This window comes from Episyrphus balteatus, chromosome 3 (assembly GCF_945859705.1).
Source record: "Episyrphus balteatus chromosome 3, idEpiBalt1.1, whole genome shotgun sequence".
Lineage (NCBI taxonomy): Eukaryota > Metazoa > Arthropoda > Insecta > Diptera > Syrphidae > Episyrphus > Episyrphus balteatus.
Genome location: NC_079136.1, coordinates 75,570,838 through 75,585,781, shown reverse-complemented (window position 1 = coordinate 75,585,781; position 14,944 = coordinate 75,570,838). Strand labels below are relative to the sequence as shown.

The window sequence follows — 14,944 nt, the reverse complement described above, 5'->3', positions numbered from 1 at the left end:
TTTGGTGTGAATTTGAATCTTGGAAAGTTAGTGAATTCGCGTTCTTCTACAATAGATGTCGAGTGTTTTAAATGTAGAAATAAAAGTAAACAGCATGAAAAGAATATACTATGCAGCGTATCACATAGCTGAATCTTTGTTTCATCAAAAGTGCATTGGCTGTGAATACGTCATAAATTTATTAAGATAAGATGTTTTTCTGCATTAATGTGCGGTAAATGTAAGAAAAGATTATAAAAACAGTTTAAAAAATTACAACAGCAATAAATGATGAAAGTCTTAAGAAGATAAAAGATGTATTGAAATACAAAATATTAAATTAGAATAAGATATGTAGAAATAGAATAGTGAAAGTGCCATTCAAGTAGATAAACAAAATTGAGAAACATGTTGCAAAGCAAACAAAAGGCTTTACCATGCGGATGCATAGAAACAAAAAAAAAACAAACTTCTAATGAAACTGAAAGTGAAATTATTTTAACAATTGACCCAACTGGAATCGAAGTATCTAATATTATAATTATTATAATATCAGATACTTAAGAAGCAAAAGATTGTGGATTGATTTTAGATTGTTTCTTTACAGTATTATCAATATATCAGAAGCAGCAATGGCCCCAAATGTGGAAATTGTTCAATTGCTAATGAAAAATATGGATTAAACATCGACAATAGTATTTTCAATAGAAATTGTCAAATTATACGAGAACGAAGCAAATTGTATTAGGTACAAATTTTAACATAAGTAAAATAGTTCATATGTAAATGCTCAAAGTGTTTTAAGTGATTAATTAGAAACTGAAAAAATATTCATCAGAGAAAAGCTTGAAGTAATATTCCTTAGTGAAACACGAAAAACCAAAGATGTGGAGACTATTATAGTATAGTATAAGTATTAAGTGAAAAAAAAAACAATAACATGATTCAAATTGAGTCAAGGCTCACGGAACACAAATAATTTTCATATACAAACTTACGGATTACGTTGTCACTATTAAAATTAACTACAAAGTAAAAGATAAAAGAATAAATAAAACAGGTCACGATGGGATAGAAATAATGATAGAGTGTAAAAAATACGAAAGTTAAACAAATAAAAATAATTAAAAAATCAATTAATCCTTTAAGTGCTTATGATCAGGTAAACATAGGGAAAAAGTAATCCTATTAATATAAACTAATGGGCACTCCATAACAAGGTGATAGATGTAGGTAATGAATCAGTTAAATTACACAAAAATCATCAAATATGAAAACCGAGATCCGTTGTTTGAAAATGAAAAAATCGGAACCGATTTTATACGAAAGGGCTGCGATAAGTGAGGACTTTAGATACTGGAACGATTATGGAACTCAACGCAATATTTAAAAGACAGAAATAAGGAAAGCCAAAAATCAATACGTGCAGTATAAAATATATCTACACTAGAATCGGCTTTGTGAAGTTGGTATCCCAAAGTGCTAATTTATTTTTTCAAACCTGTCTGGTTCGATTACTCAAGGTTAGCCCAGGATAGCTCAAGATTTTTTTTCGCTAGCCCCACCCTTAGTTCTAAAATTATAAGGGAATTGCTTTTTTTTCACCTCAAAGATCACAAGAAATATTTTTTTTTTTATTCAGTGCAAAAATTGTTGATTTTGCACTGTGGTTCGTTTATCCAACGTTAGCCCAGGATAGCCCAACTTTTATTTTCGTTATACTAGCCTTCGTTTAAAAAATTATAGAAGTATTATTTAAAAAAAAAAAAATAGTACGCATACACCACAGTGACCTTTTTCAATTTATAATATAGAAAAAGTAAATCCACTGGTGTGGATTATTTGGCTTAGAATTCTTACTCGATTGAATGTAGTACATATAACATTCCTGTTAAGAAGCTTAAGTTGATTTGTTTTATTTCACCTTAAAGTCTAGTACGCAGCTGAAGCGAAACGAAGTTTTCCATACAAAAATAGCTCAACGAAATCTTGAGGGAAATTTAATTATTATTTCAAAACTTATTTTCTGATGTTTTTTTTTTTTATTTTTTGATTTTCCATTTGACATAATACTTAATGGTATTTTTTCGTTAACATGTTCGCTGTTGTCTTTATAGATTTAAAATACAAATATTTTGTCAAGTAGTGTAAACATCATTGATTTTTTGGTCTGCCATATGAGCACCTAGAAAAGCTACATGCGTAGTATAATCTATCTAATTTTTTCGAAAGTAACAACAAATATTAAATGGTGTGTGAGTTGATTTCTTTTTCAATACAAGAAAAGTACTTTTTAAACCTTCCTCAACTTTCCATAGTAATTCCAACAAATTCCATCACTTTTTTTCGTAAGGCCACCCTTAGTTCAAAAATTATGGCAATACAATTTTTTTCAAATTACCAACCCCTTAAAAATCAAAAATTGTTCTTTTTACACTTTTTCTCAATTAACCATGATAATTTCAACAAATTACATAGCTTTTTTTCCTTAGCCCATCCTTAGTTCAAAAATTATGACAAAAATTTTTTTTTTTTAATTATCAACCTCTTAAAAACTAAAATTTGTTTTTTTTTTTCAGTGTGAAAATTATTCTTCCTAGACCTTTTCTGAATTTTCCATACTTCCAAATTATATCGCAAAAACTTATTTCAAAATACATACTCGAACAAAGAAGTAAATTTTTTTCAAAATTTTTGAACTAAACTAGTCTAATTCGTCTGTACAAATTTTGTCCATGCTTATCCAATGTCCACCCTTCAAAAAAATTTTAGAACAAATTCAGTTTTTTTTATAAGAAGTCTGAAAAATGAAAAATCTCCATAACGCTCAAAGACGTATAAAACCAATTGATTTTGTTTGTCCAGCTCGAGCTCTTGATACATTCCCAAAATCATAATCTGTCCACCCTCCGTTTAAGAAATATTTAAAAACAATTTTCATTTATAATATTTATATGAATATAAAAATATTTGCGTTGAGATTGTTACATACATACATAGATACGCATACACCACAGCAACTTTCTTAGTTTGCTCTATTTTTAGGGATGCAAACGATACATCGATGTTTTCAAAACATCGATGTTTTTGTTAAAAACATCGATGTATACATCGATGTTTCTTAAGCCGATACATCGACGTTAAATCTGCAAAACATCGACATCGTTCATTTTGTTACTCGTTTTACTTTTTTTGCATAATAACAGAACTTGAACTCTCAAAATCAATCTTTTTTGTCTAGTGTTCAAAGCTTCAAAGTTTTTTTTTAATGTTTTCATTCAAAAGACTGTTTCTGTGTGTTCAGAAATCAGAACGCGACCATCAGAGGCGTACGTTGAGTTGCCGGGGCTCCGGGACAATATTAATTTTAAGGGGCCATTTCGACATTTTTTTAAAAAGGATATGTATACCTACGCCTTTCTCTTTTTTTGTAGGCCCCAGAAGTATTATTTGTTGGTCGCTTAGATTATTTTAGTAGCATTTTTTGAGGTCCCTGAGGCCCTAGCGTCAGTTGGGGCCTCGGGGCACCGCCCCGCTTGGCCCAATGGTGTGTACGCCTATGGCGACCATTATTGCCATGCTTGTGAGTTACGTTTAGAGCTCTGAACGTTAAAAAAATTGATTCCATTTGATTAGAATTGATGGTATTTATATATAAATAAAAACGAAAATCGTATTAAGAAAATATGTTTCATTTTGTTGATAAATTTGTCTGTTTTGTGGTACCTAAAAATTGAATTCAACTTAGGTTTTTGGGTTTTAAACAGATAAGACATAAATATTTTGTTCTTTAGATACAGTAGAACGTATTTATGTCCAACAAAAATACATCGGGAAAACATCGATGTATCGAAGATAGAACCGATGTTTTTTTAACATCGATGTTGTAAATAAAACATCGATGTATTCAAACATCGATGTTTTTTTTAACGATGTTGCATCCCTATCTATTTTAGAATACAGTCCATGATAAAGGTAAGTGTTAAATATTGTTGATTGTGAATTAGAGTTGGGCACTTTAGATCATTTGAGTGATCGATCATTTTAGTTCAAATCGCGCTACTGAACTAGTTCCGAACTAGTTCATTTTAGTTCAATTTATTTTAAGCACTCCGATTTTGTTAGAATTAAAATTAGTTTGTACAAACTGTATCCAATCCAAATTTATGTCAAATTGAAGCATTCTACATAATAAAACAAATACAACCTAAAAATAACAGATAGGAAGGTAAATATTTTATTTTTTATAAAAATTCTTAATTTCGTTCTTATACTTGTCGAGCTTTCTGGTTCCTGACTAGAAGAAGTTCGTTTTGCTTTCATTAAATCAAAATCATAGTAATGTAAGGACCAAAATATGCTACTTTTTTTTGTTCTTGCTCAGAAATAAGAATAAGTGGTGCTTGAAAGAGAAACGCTGATACTGGCACAAGTGACCTCTTGTGCCTTTTGGTTTACATCTAAATCTTAATGTAGAGCAGAAGAACTGATTTCGCTCTACAAAGAATTGGATGCAATTTCATATGCACTTTGGTTTCTCAACCCATATTCTTTAAAGAAATGTCGGGTTAATAGGGCGCTGTCGGGGTTTAAGGCAAGGAGACAAGAGACTTTTAAACTAAGGGTGGGATAACGAAAAAAAGTGATGTAATTAGTTGGAATTAGAATGGTTAATTGAGGAAAAATGAAAAAAGGATACATTTTACACTAAAAAAAAAAATTTTGATTTTTAAGAAGTTGGTACTTTGAAAAAAGTTTTTTGTTATAACTTTTAAACTAAGGGTGGGCTAACGAAAAAAAGTGATGTAATTAGTTGGAATTAGAATGATTAATTGAGAAAAAATGAAAAAAGTATAAATTTTACATTGAAAAAAACAAATTTTGATTTTTAAGAAGTTGGTACTTTGAAAAAAGTGTTTTTTCGTGTTCTGAAAAAGCAATCACTTCACACCATTTCATATTTGTTGTTACTTTTGAAATACGTTTGGATATATTCTACTAAGCATGTAGCTGTACTTATATGGCAAACAAAAAAAAAAATTGATTTTGAGACTTGAAAAATTATTCGTTTGCTGTGGTTTTTAATGTTAAATGTCAACTTAAGCTTCTTAACAGGAATGTTATATGGACTACATTCAATCAAGTAAAAATGTTAATTCAAATTAAAAACATTTGGGGCGCAATGCAAACACCAGTGAATTTAAATGTTCTTAATTATAAATTTAAAAAGGGTCACTGAGGTGTATACGTACTATTTTTTTGGTGTGGTGAATAAAAACTAATTCTTCTATAATTTTTAAACTAAGCTTACGATAGCAAAAATAAAAGTTGGGCTATCCTGGGCTAACCTTGGGCAAACAAACCACGGTTTTGCACTAAGGATTTTTTCACATTAAAAAAAAATTTAAATTTTTTCGGTTTCTGATATGAAAAAAAGTTTTTTGTTGTATCTTTTGAAAAAATAGTGCAATCAAGAAAAAAAAAGTTGGGCTATCCTGGGCTAACGTTGGGCAATCGAACCACAGTGCAAAACCAACAATTTTTACAAAGAATAAAAAACAGTTTTTTTTGTGACTTTTGAGGTGAAAAAAAAATAATTCCGTTATAATCTTAAAACTAAGGGTGGGCTAACGAAAAAAAATCTTGGGCTATCTTGGGCTATCCTGGGCTAACCTTGGGCAATCGAACCATATAGGTTTAAAAAAAAAATTGTATTTGGGGGTGCCAGCTTCACATAGCCGAGTAAGGGCCTATATTTGTTAAACGGGCCCCTTTTCTTTGTTTGAAATTTGTATTTGTACTTGTTTTTTACATGTTCTTTATGTATTTTGATTTTGTAACTATGGGATAGCTGAGGGCCCGGGTGGCAATCGCCAAGTCTGTTATATGGCCAGTCCGACCCTGCTAAGTTCACTAGTTCACCAAGATGAACTAGTTCGTTCGCGAACTACACAAGCCTATTGTGAATATAAACATGTATAGTTTATATAAAGTATATAAGTATATTTAAATAAAATAAACTGTTTATTTGGGAGGAAAATATAAGTAAATAAAATCGTACCTAGTTAAGAAATAAACAAATATATCCGTCATAGAACAGTTTTCATTATTTCTGACTTAAACGTTAACGGTTCAAAGAATATTTTTTTCAACAGCGTTATAGAAATATGTAAGTAAAATTTTTGCTGACTGTGTTTCGGCTTACATTACAAATGGTTTTTGATTGCTTCGGCGTAGGGCTGCCAGACGTCCCGATTTCGCCAGGACAGTCCCGACATTTTGACCCTGTAACGATATCTGTCCCGATTTATAAAATGTCCCGGTTTTGTTCCTACATTCCGTTTCTTAATCAGCGACCGGGAGCTAATGTTAAAATTCAATGAAACCTCAATGTAAGACTTTTCTCTTAAAATGGATTAAAATGGTTTTTTTTCTCTTAAACTCACACAAGAGAATTTAATAGTTACTTATGTAAGTGAGATGTGGAACATTCACAATTAAATATATTCTTACTTTTTCAATTTTTTTAATTTTTTTAAAGAATCTTAACCGTCCTGACATTCATAAGTTTATAAGAAACAAGTTCTTAAAACATTTTTTTCGAAAATCGTAAAAACCGTAACTAACTCACTGATTCACTGACTCACTGATAGATCATCAAAATTATGAACAACTTCCCGCTATCGTAGAAACTTGTTTTTTTTTTTAGGACGGTGCTTGGTGTCCGAAACTCGAAGCAGGGAACTAAGGATAGAGCTGTCTGGGGAACCGGAAAGTAGAATTCTATAGACTCAGCTCAACATCACTCTAGTGTAAAATAATTTTTCTCACAACCTGCTCAATTTTAGAGAAATATCGTTCCTATTCACAACCAGTTCGGTTCATTGTGCAATTAAAGATCCGAAGAAAAAGAAGGGCAGCATAAGACCCATATTCTCGCCACCATGCCTCTCATACTTTAGGAAAAGAAGATAAACGTTGCAGGAAAAAATCAACATCTGAACTTTTGACTGGAAAAGTCATTGCAAATTTTTGAAAGATGCTTATATGTATATCCTATATGTTATTAGCAGGGATAGGATGTTGTGGACCTAAAAACTTAAAAAAAGACAAAATAAAACTCTAAAAAAGGCGTAAAAAGGCATTTATTGAGAGAAAGCATGTAATATAAAAATTAATTGTTGTAATTTTGAAGAATCATGAGTTTTTTTTTAATTTTCAGGTAACAAGCGCCTGCGATTGTCCCTTATTGGAGACTTTTCACGAGTTGATTTTTGCCGTGCGGCCAAGCTTCTCAACTCGTGTGAACGTAAGCTGCAAATCGTGCTAGATATCGCGCGGCTAAAACGACTCGTGAAAAGTCGTCATAAGTGCTTTAAAGGAGCTAAAGATTAAATTAATTAATTAATTAATTAAAGCACTCGACATCACCCACTTCAACATTTGCCGGGAGTTCTTGATTTGTTCCCATTTATTACTCAATTTACTTGTTCAACTCTCTCGAGTCCCTTATTGCCCAAAAAAACTGATTTGTACTTCTCAACAACATCTTTTGCGACTAAATCTCTCTTGATTTTCAAAATTTGGAGAACTTCTCCAATCGAATATTGTAAATTGAGTAAGTTAGCTTTTGAACCCTGATACTTGTCTTTTGCCGGCCGCGCAATAGAACATAGAAGGCATTAAATGGTAGCAATAGCAGACAAACAAGTTGTTCGAAAGAGCACCCTCAAACTAAATAAAACTGCATCATTAATTCATTTTCGGTAAAAAGTGGATTTAGAACAATTTTGCTTCACGCTGACGATATCCTTACCTATCCCATAGAGAGTTCTGAGATATTTTTTAAAATTTTTTTGGCTTAAAGAATTATCTTTCAGCTGTACTGTGGTAACCAGAAAAGTAAAAAAAATAAAGCATGCTGCGAAAACCACCGAAAAATTCGAAGCAAGAATATTAAAATCGGTAACTAAATTTATCGTCCCTTACTAAGTGCCTGGCTACATGGTGATTTTCAATTGCCTAAGCAAGCAGTGAGTTTATAAGCAAGAGGGATGAAGAGTGAAGGGGGAAGATGCTCACGAAGGAAACTATGGTCAAATCGTCGCATACGTTAACGAGTAACTCGTTAACGAAATCTGTTCATTTGGCATGATGTCATACGTACAGCAAACGACTTCGTATTCAACTGAACGGAATGTCATTCGTTTGGTTTGAAGCTTTCGAACAAATTGTTAATGGGTTCAAAAAGTAATGAAAATATAAGAATATGTTATTTTAAAAATAATCAAACTGTTTGAAATCACGAAAACATACATTAGGGCATATATTAACAAAATAAAACTTCACCAAAAGAGTTCAAAGCACCAGCACCAGCACCAACCCCCAATGATTTAAGAAAAAAATAATTCCTCAAATTAGAATTATATGGAAAAAAAAATTTGATTTTAAAACTAAAACGACGTGATTAGCCAAAAAAATAATAAAACTCTTAAAATGTATAAAAAAAATAAAAAAAAAATTCTTGTCAAAAGTGGGATTCGAACCCATGTCATTTACGCTCCCATATCTTTAGAAGGCAACATTGTTTTTTGAGTCAGGTGCCTCAGACCACTCGGCCATCCTCGCATAGGGGTCGACGAAGTCTAATTTGTCACCAATTATGTTTTGGCCTATGCAGTTGTACATTCTACCAAAAATTTCGTTCTGTTTTCTAACGTATGCCGCCATCCCAATCGCTGTGCTCGTTTAACTGGTTGAACAGAATGCTTGTAGCAAAGAAAAACGTCGTGGTACAAGATGTCAAATAAATTCGCTCAAAATGTAGAAAAGATGAACAGAATCACAGTACACATAATATGTGTATGTGTACTGTGGAACAGAATTATGTGGCGTACAAAAATGTCAATTGCCTTGAAAAAAAAATAATTTTAACTGAGTAACCACATTAGAAACGTCAAAAGTCATTCCGCTTGTAGCTTGAAGTAAAAGTCGACTCGACTTGTACCACAGCGAATTTCCTTGCCACAGCCACAGCCACAGCTACGTATTCTGGCACCAATATACTAATTTCATACTTTTTAACTTTGACAGCGACACAAGACACAAGCCACAGCTACATCATTCTGGTCTACCAGTAATGTATCACGAAATTATCTTTCGTACGCTTGAGGTTTCGTCAACGGATGCGACGATTTGGCCCCTGAATTTTCTGAGGGCAGTACAGTTCCATTGCTAAATTTTTCCTCTTTTCGACATTTTTGTTCTTAGAAAATGTATAAGTGATTTTTCAATCGATTGAAAAATCACTGTGTAGCCAGCGTTTTGGACGCGTTTTGAACGCGCTTTGGACGTGTTTCAGACGCGTTTTGGACGCGTTTTGGACGCGTTTTGAACGCATTTTGGACGCGTTTCAGACGCGTTTTGGACGAATTTTGGACGCGTTTTGGGCGCGTTTAAGACTCGTTTTGGACGTTTGAAACGCTTCCAAAACGCGTCCAAAACAAGTCTGAAACGCGTCCAAAACGGTTCTGCAACTTGTCCAAAACGCGTCCGAAATGCATCTGAAACGCGTCCAAAACGAGTCTGAATTGCTTTTGAAACGCTTCAAAACGCGTCTGAAACGCGTCCAAAAGTGTTAAGTCAACACAATTTTTTTAAGAAAAGGTCATTTTCTGGTCAACGGCATATGGGTATGAAGGCCGTGTGTGAATTGCGTTAAATAGTTAAATTCGTGTTAAATTTTTGATACTATTGAGGTGAATAAAAATTTTTTTGCTGTTAAAAATTTATTGGGCTCTGGGGCCTGGTTAAATTTCAGTTAAATTTTTTTTGCAGATGGTTTTGTTGTGTTTTTTTTTACTTAAAAGGAGTATCATGGCAGAAAAAAGGCAGAAAACATTTTAAACTATAATCCATACAGCTGAAATTTTTTTTATTTACCTCAATAGTGTCAAAAATTTAACACGGATTTTACTATTTAACGCAATTCACACACGGCCTAAAATAGATCTTTTAAATCATGGTATAAAAAGAGAAGGTATGATCATTAGAAAAAACTCAGTATCGAGAACTGTCAAAACTTATGGCTACTTAAGGTTTTGTTTGACAGCCCAGCCCATTGAAATTGTTGTTGTAAACAAATTTGTCTTGGAAATTGTTGTTGCTTTTGACTTTGCCAAATGCCAAACGTCAAAACCTTACTACCCCATTTTGTAAGATGGCGGCTCTAATGATCATACCTTGTCTTTTTATACCATGTTTTAAATGATGTTTCTGCATCATTACTTTTTAAAAATAATAATATTCAGATTTACAAACAAACATTGAAACTTCAATTTCATTTTCCTCAAAACTACATTTTCTGGCTTAACAACTTTGTACCCGGCGCCAAAGATATATACAGCCACAAAGAGGGAAATAGCATAATGTTTATGATTGTAGGAATATTCATAATCATTTAATTAATATTAATAATTCATTTTGTGGAACTTTTCAAGAGTTTATTTAATTGAATTATATATTTTGCAAAACAATCGCATCAAAAAACAAACAAAAAATGGAGAAGAAGAACTGTCATCCGAGGCCAATATAACACTTTCAGAAGCATACAATCGAAAACGACAAGAGATCAGTGTTGAATCCGATCCTTGAATCCGTTCGTATAAACACAGCAATTTTACTCTTTATCATGAGCTTGGGGTCTTCTTATTTTATTGTCTATGGTCACAATAATAACAAACCATAACAGAGCCTGAGTTAAATGTATTAAAATAATTATTTTTAAGTTCAAAACAATAATATGAAGAAACTATGTCCCGGTTTGTACTGTGGCAGAGTGGAAATTGTGGATGGTATTTTAGGTTCCTGCGGACCATGTCCCACCGGCTTCAGAATCAACGAACAGCGCCAATGTGTTCCCTGTGTCCTAGATCCGACATGTTATGATATGTTATTTCTGGGTTTTATGTTTATGCTCCCTCTCATTATGCACTTTTACTTTATTAACCATTGCTGTAAAAATCTGAAGTACCTAATGCAAAATATTTGCAAATCAATTTGATTTAATTGGGAATTATATTTTAGAGAACAAGTAGTAATCTTTGGCTCAGCAGTTCTGGAACTTGTATGCTCTGCCGTGATATCGATACTTCTGATGGATCCCGTTGGGAGTTTTCGTTTGCATACGTGTGGAGTAAAGCAGTTCTCCGATTGGTATACATTATTCTACAATCCGTCACCAAATTATGTCTCAAAATTGCACTGCACTCAGGAAGCAGTGTATCCTCTGTAAGTTATATTTTATTTTTAAAAGTCATTGGCCTATACATTGGTATACAAATTTCCCATTTTGATTGTTTTTATTGATTACATTAATTCATTTATTTTAGAAAAATAATAATTATTATTAACAAAACCAAAATTTAAATTTCAAAACATTTAGGGAACCATACAAATTACTAACACTTAAGTTGAAGCTCTCAAAGCTCGGTTTAGATAAGAACTGAAAAGTATAAATAAACAGTTTTAAGAGCAAGAACTTGGTCAAGAAACTGGGCGCAACCGTCATATACATACAATCTTTCCTAAACTAGTTTAATTACAGAACTGGTGTTATAGAATCCCAAGTGTCCAGCATTCCCTAAATAAGTATTACAAAATTTTTCCATGAAGAGAAAAAAAAAACAAAAAAAAGGGCAAATTTTGAAGAATTTAATTAAAATCCCGAATAGACTCCTAAAACCCTTCTTCTTCTTCCTTTTCTCGGCGCTGTTATGATCTCGATGTCGAGGGGATTATAACTATCCCACGTATCTACTTCACACTAGTGATCCACCTGTGGGGTTCACCGAGTTGACCTCAGAAATCGGCGGCAAGCCTCCCGGTTTTGTATTGTTAGATTTCTGAGGCTAACTGAATGCTGGTGTTTTTGCATTTGCTTGCACAGGAGTTTTAAGGCCTACCTTTCTTTTTATTTCTCCAAAAACCATATTGTTGGAAATGCAATCCTTTCACCAAAAACTTTGTTAGCAAAAGAATAATACCCAAAAAGATTCGTGAAGACGATTTTGGGATCTTTACCGTAAAATAATATCGTATTTATCTTATAAAAACATATTAAAAAGATTGAAATTAGCAAAGGTAGCATAAGAACATGTTGGTATGCTGCATTCCTTTTGTGACAACTTTCAAGATTCTACCAAATATTTTTTTTTCAACAATTCCTACTCCTCAAAGGCTAAAATGTTTTTAAATATTTTGTCCGAGACAAAACTAACTGAACTCTACTAAAGGAAATTTAGTATTTATCCCCTTAACGAAATAACAAAAAAAGGAACCTATCCCATGCCTCTTCCTTTTTCAGTCTCCCTTTGGTTATTCAGAACAATTAAGTAACACTACACTCAGTCACAAAAGTAAGTATACACCCCTAACTTTGTTTAACTAAGACCTCAAAAAAAAGAATCTAACACATTTTCGAAAAAAATTTAAATGTGGTTTTATTTCATTAATCATTGCCTACATATTTACAAAAAAAAATTTGTCAAATAATCAATACTAAATGAAAAAGTGACAAAAAATTAAACACAGTACAAAATTTCGCATTACAAAAGTAAGTATACAGAGAAGAAAAAACTATAAAAATCGATGTTAAAAGTATAAATATCTAAATTTTTTTTAGAATTAATATATTTTAGGCTACCCCCTTGACTTGACGAGGTCAAACTCACTTGAAGGCATTGATTTTACTAGATTTTTTGCAACTTTTGGGCCGAATCTTTTCCACTCTTCCTAAAAGACTCGTTTCAGCTAATCCTTTGAATGCTTCCTTACTTTTCTCACCAAATGGTCCAACAGATGCTAAATAGTATCCAAATCGAGTGACTGGGGGACGTTTGGATCTGGTTTTGAAAGTTTTTGATCAAAAATTCACTCAAAAATACCGAGTTTGGCTTAGGGCCGTTACCTTTATTGAAGATAATCAATCCATCTTAGCCTAATTATTCGACACTCTAGTGCAGGTTTGTCTATAAAATATCTAAAAAACAATACCCATCCATTGTTTCCTCAAGGAGACCAAATAACCCACACCAAAAGCTATAAGCAAAAACCCCCATACCATAAACGAATCACTGCCGTTTTTACTTTTGTGACTGAGTGTATATACAAAATTTCTTCATGTGATATTGGGCAAGTTCATAAATGCAAACCTGCTGCAGTTCTGCAAAATATAACTACCATTTATTCAGCCAAGTATTGCCTGTTAGAAAATGTATATAACTTATTAGAACTATTTGAAATTGTTTCTAAAAACAAGTACTAAATAAGTCAAAAGTCACTCGTAATCATAGCAATATTATCAATTCTTTTTTGTAGCACTCCTGCAGTTCCCTCGTATGCAATAAAAATGAGCTTAAGCTCTTATCTCACTTTTCAGTACATTTTCTTGAGATCTATCTCATTTTCTTAAGATAGTTCTCTAGAAAATACACTGAAAAGTGAGATAGAGCTTAAGCTCATTCTTTTCGCATATGAGCCATTGTCTCAAGTAGAATAGATAATTCTTTTGCTGCAGTTCAGATCACGAAGTTCTTCTAGAGATTGTAAGTTTATAAGTTGTTGTAGCCTTTCTTGATATAGAGACAAGTAAATATTGTCAACGCATTGAAAAGTCTTCTTAAGCCAAAATAAAGAAATCTTCACTTCTCCTTAGCCCTATCCCCAATTTTATGGGACCTTTTTTCCCCGGAGAAAAAGAATTTTTCCGGAAGAGAATTTTCCTATCGCAAATCTCCCACGAACTTAAAAATAAATAAATTGTGTGCTTTTAGTACACTCAGTTGTATGGAGAAAAAATTTAAAAATGCGTTTTTCTCGAAATGAGTTGGAATGGACTAGTGCTGTTTTTCCCCTGGACCCTTCATATACAATATATGTACATTTATTTACACATGCGATTTATATTTACCATGCTAAATTTTTTTTTTTTTTACAGACAAACGATGGTGCTGTTGTTTTATTTTATGTGTCTTGTGCTAATGCTCATCATGAGATTTTTTCTGAAAAGCGTCTTTGGGATTTACAAGAAGAGGGCTGTGTATAGCGCCATGTATTTCTTTCCTATTTTGATGTTTTTGCATAGCATGGCATGCGGTCTAATATGTAAGTAACGATAATTTAAACGAAATATAATATAAAACTAAAAAAATGTATAAAATAAAATTAGTTTTTGAGCAATTCATAGTGATTGCTCTCTACGCATTCAGTTGAAAAAATTTTATTTCTTTTCGTTTCAGATTATGGGTTTCCATATTTGAGTATTTTCATATCGATGATAACAAATGCTTGGCATCAATCCACAAAATCAAATCGTCCAATTCAGACCATATTTAAATCAACAAAGAGTTTAATCATAACTGGTAAGGTTCTTTAAATTTTGTTTTATTTACACTTTATATTCGTGGGTTATTTCATAAGAGTCGGTATTTAGTAATTTTTAGTTTGTTATTGCTTTAATTGCCCATTTTTTTGTCTGTTCTATGGAATTTCTCAAAGAATAAGTTAACTTATCGTTTCTTTACACGTATTTTTTGTTTCCTTTGTTTTGGGATTACCAAATAATATTCAAAAAATACTTTTTTTCAGGTGGGCACTGGTTTTTCTTGGCATTTGGCATCGTATCACTGCGCCATCATTTTATTTTCTTATTATTAGTACCAATTCCTTTTTTCTTTTATAGTTTAACATTACCATTCACAGATCCCAGTGAGTTTTTGGAAAATGAAGACTGACACTATTTAATTAAAAAAATGGAATTAATTTTATTTCTTCATACACTATTACTAAATATCAACTCAATGTATTATATAAAAAAGAAATAAAAGATAAATTATTCATTTACGTTTAGATAAATCAATTTTTAATCTTTTCGAACTTTTTTACAAGTTAAAATAGTGTTTTCGAA

The 14,944-nt window shown here is 32.1% G+C and overlaps 1 protein-coding gene across 1 annotated transcript; it reads left to right on the top strand.

Moving 5' to 3' along the window:
• Positions 1–10,690: 10,690 nt before the first annotated feature.
• Positions 10,691–14,892, top strand: LOC129915720 (JNK1/MAPK8-associated membrane protein). Its single transcript, XM_055995379.1, has 5 exons — positions 10,691–11,007; positions 11,065–11,268; positions 13,976–14,142; positions 14,277–14,399; positions 14,626–14,892. The coding sequence occupies exons 1-5, from the start codon at positions 10,781–10,783 to the stop codon at positions 14,769–14,771; spliced, it is 867 nt and encodes a 288-aa protein (XP_055851354.1). The 5' UTR covers positions 10,691–10,780; the 3' UTR covers positions 14,772–14,892.
• The last annotated feature ends 52 nt before the right edge of the window (positions 14,893–14,944 follow it).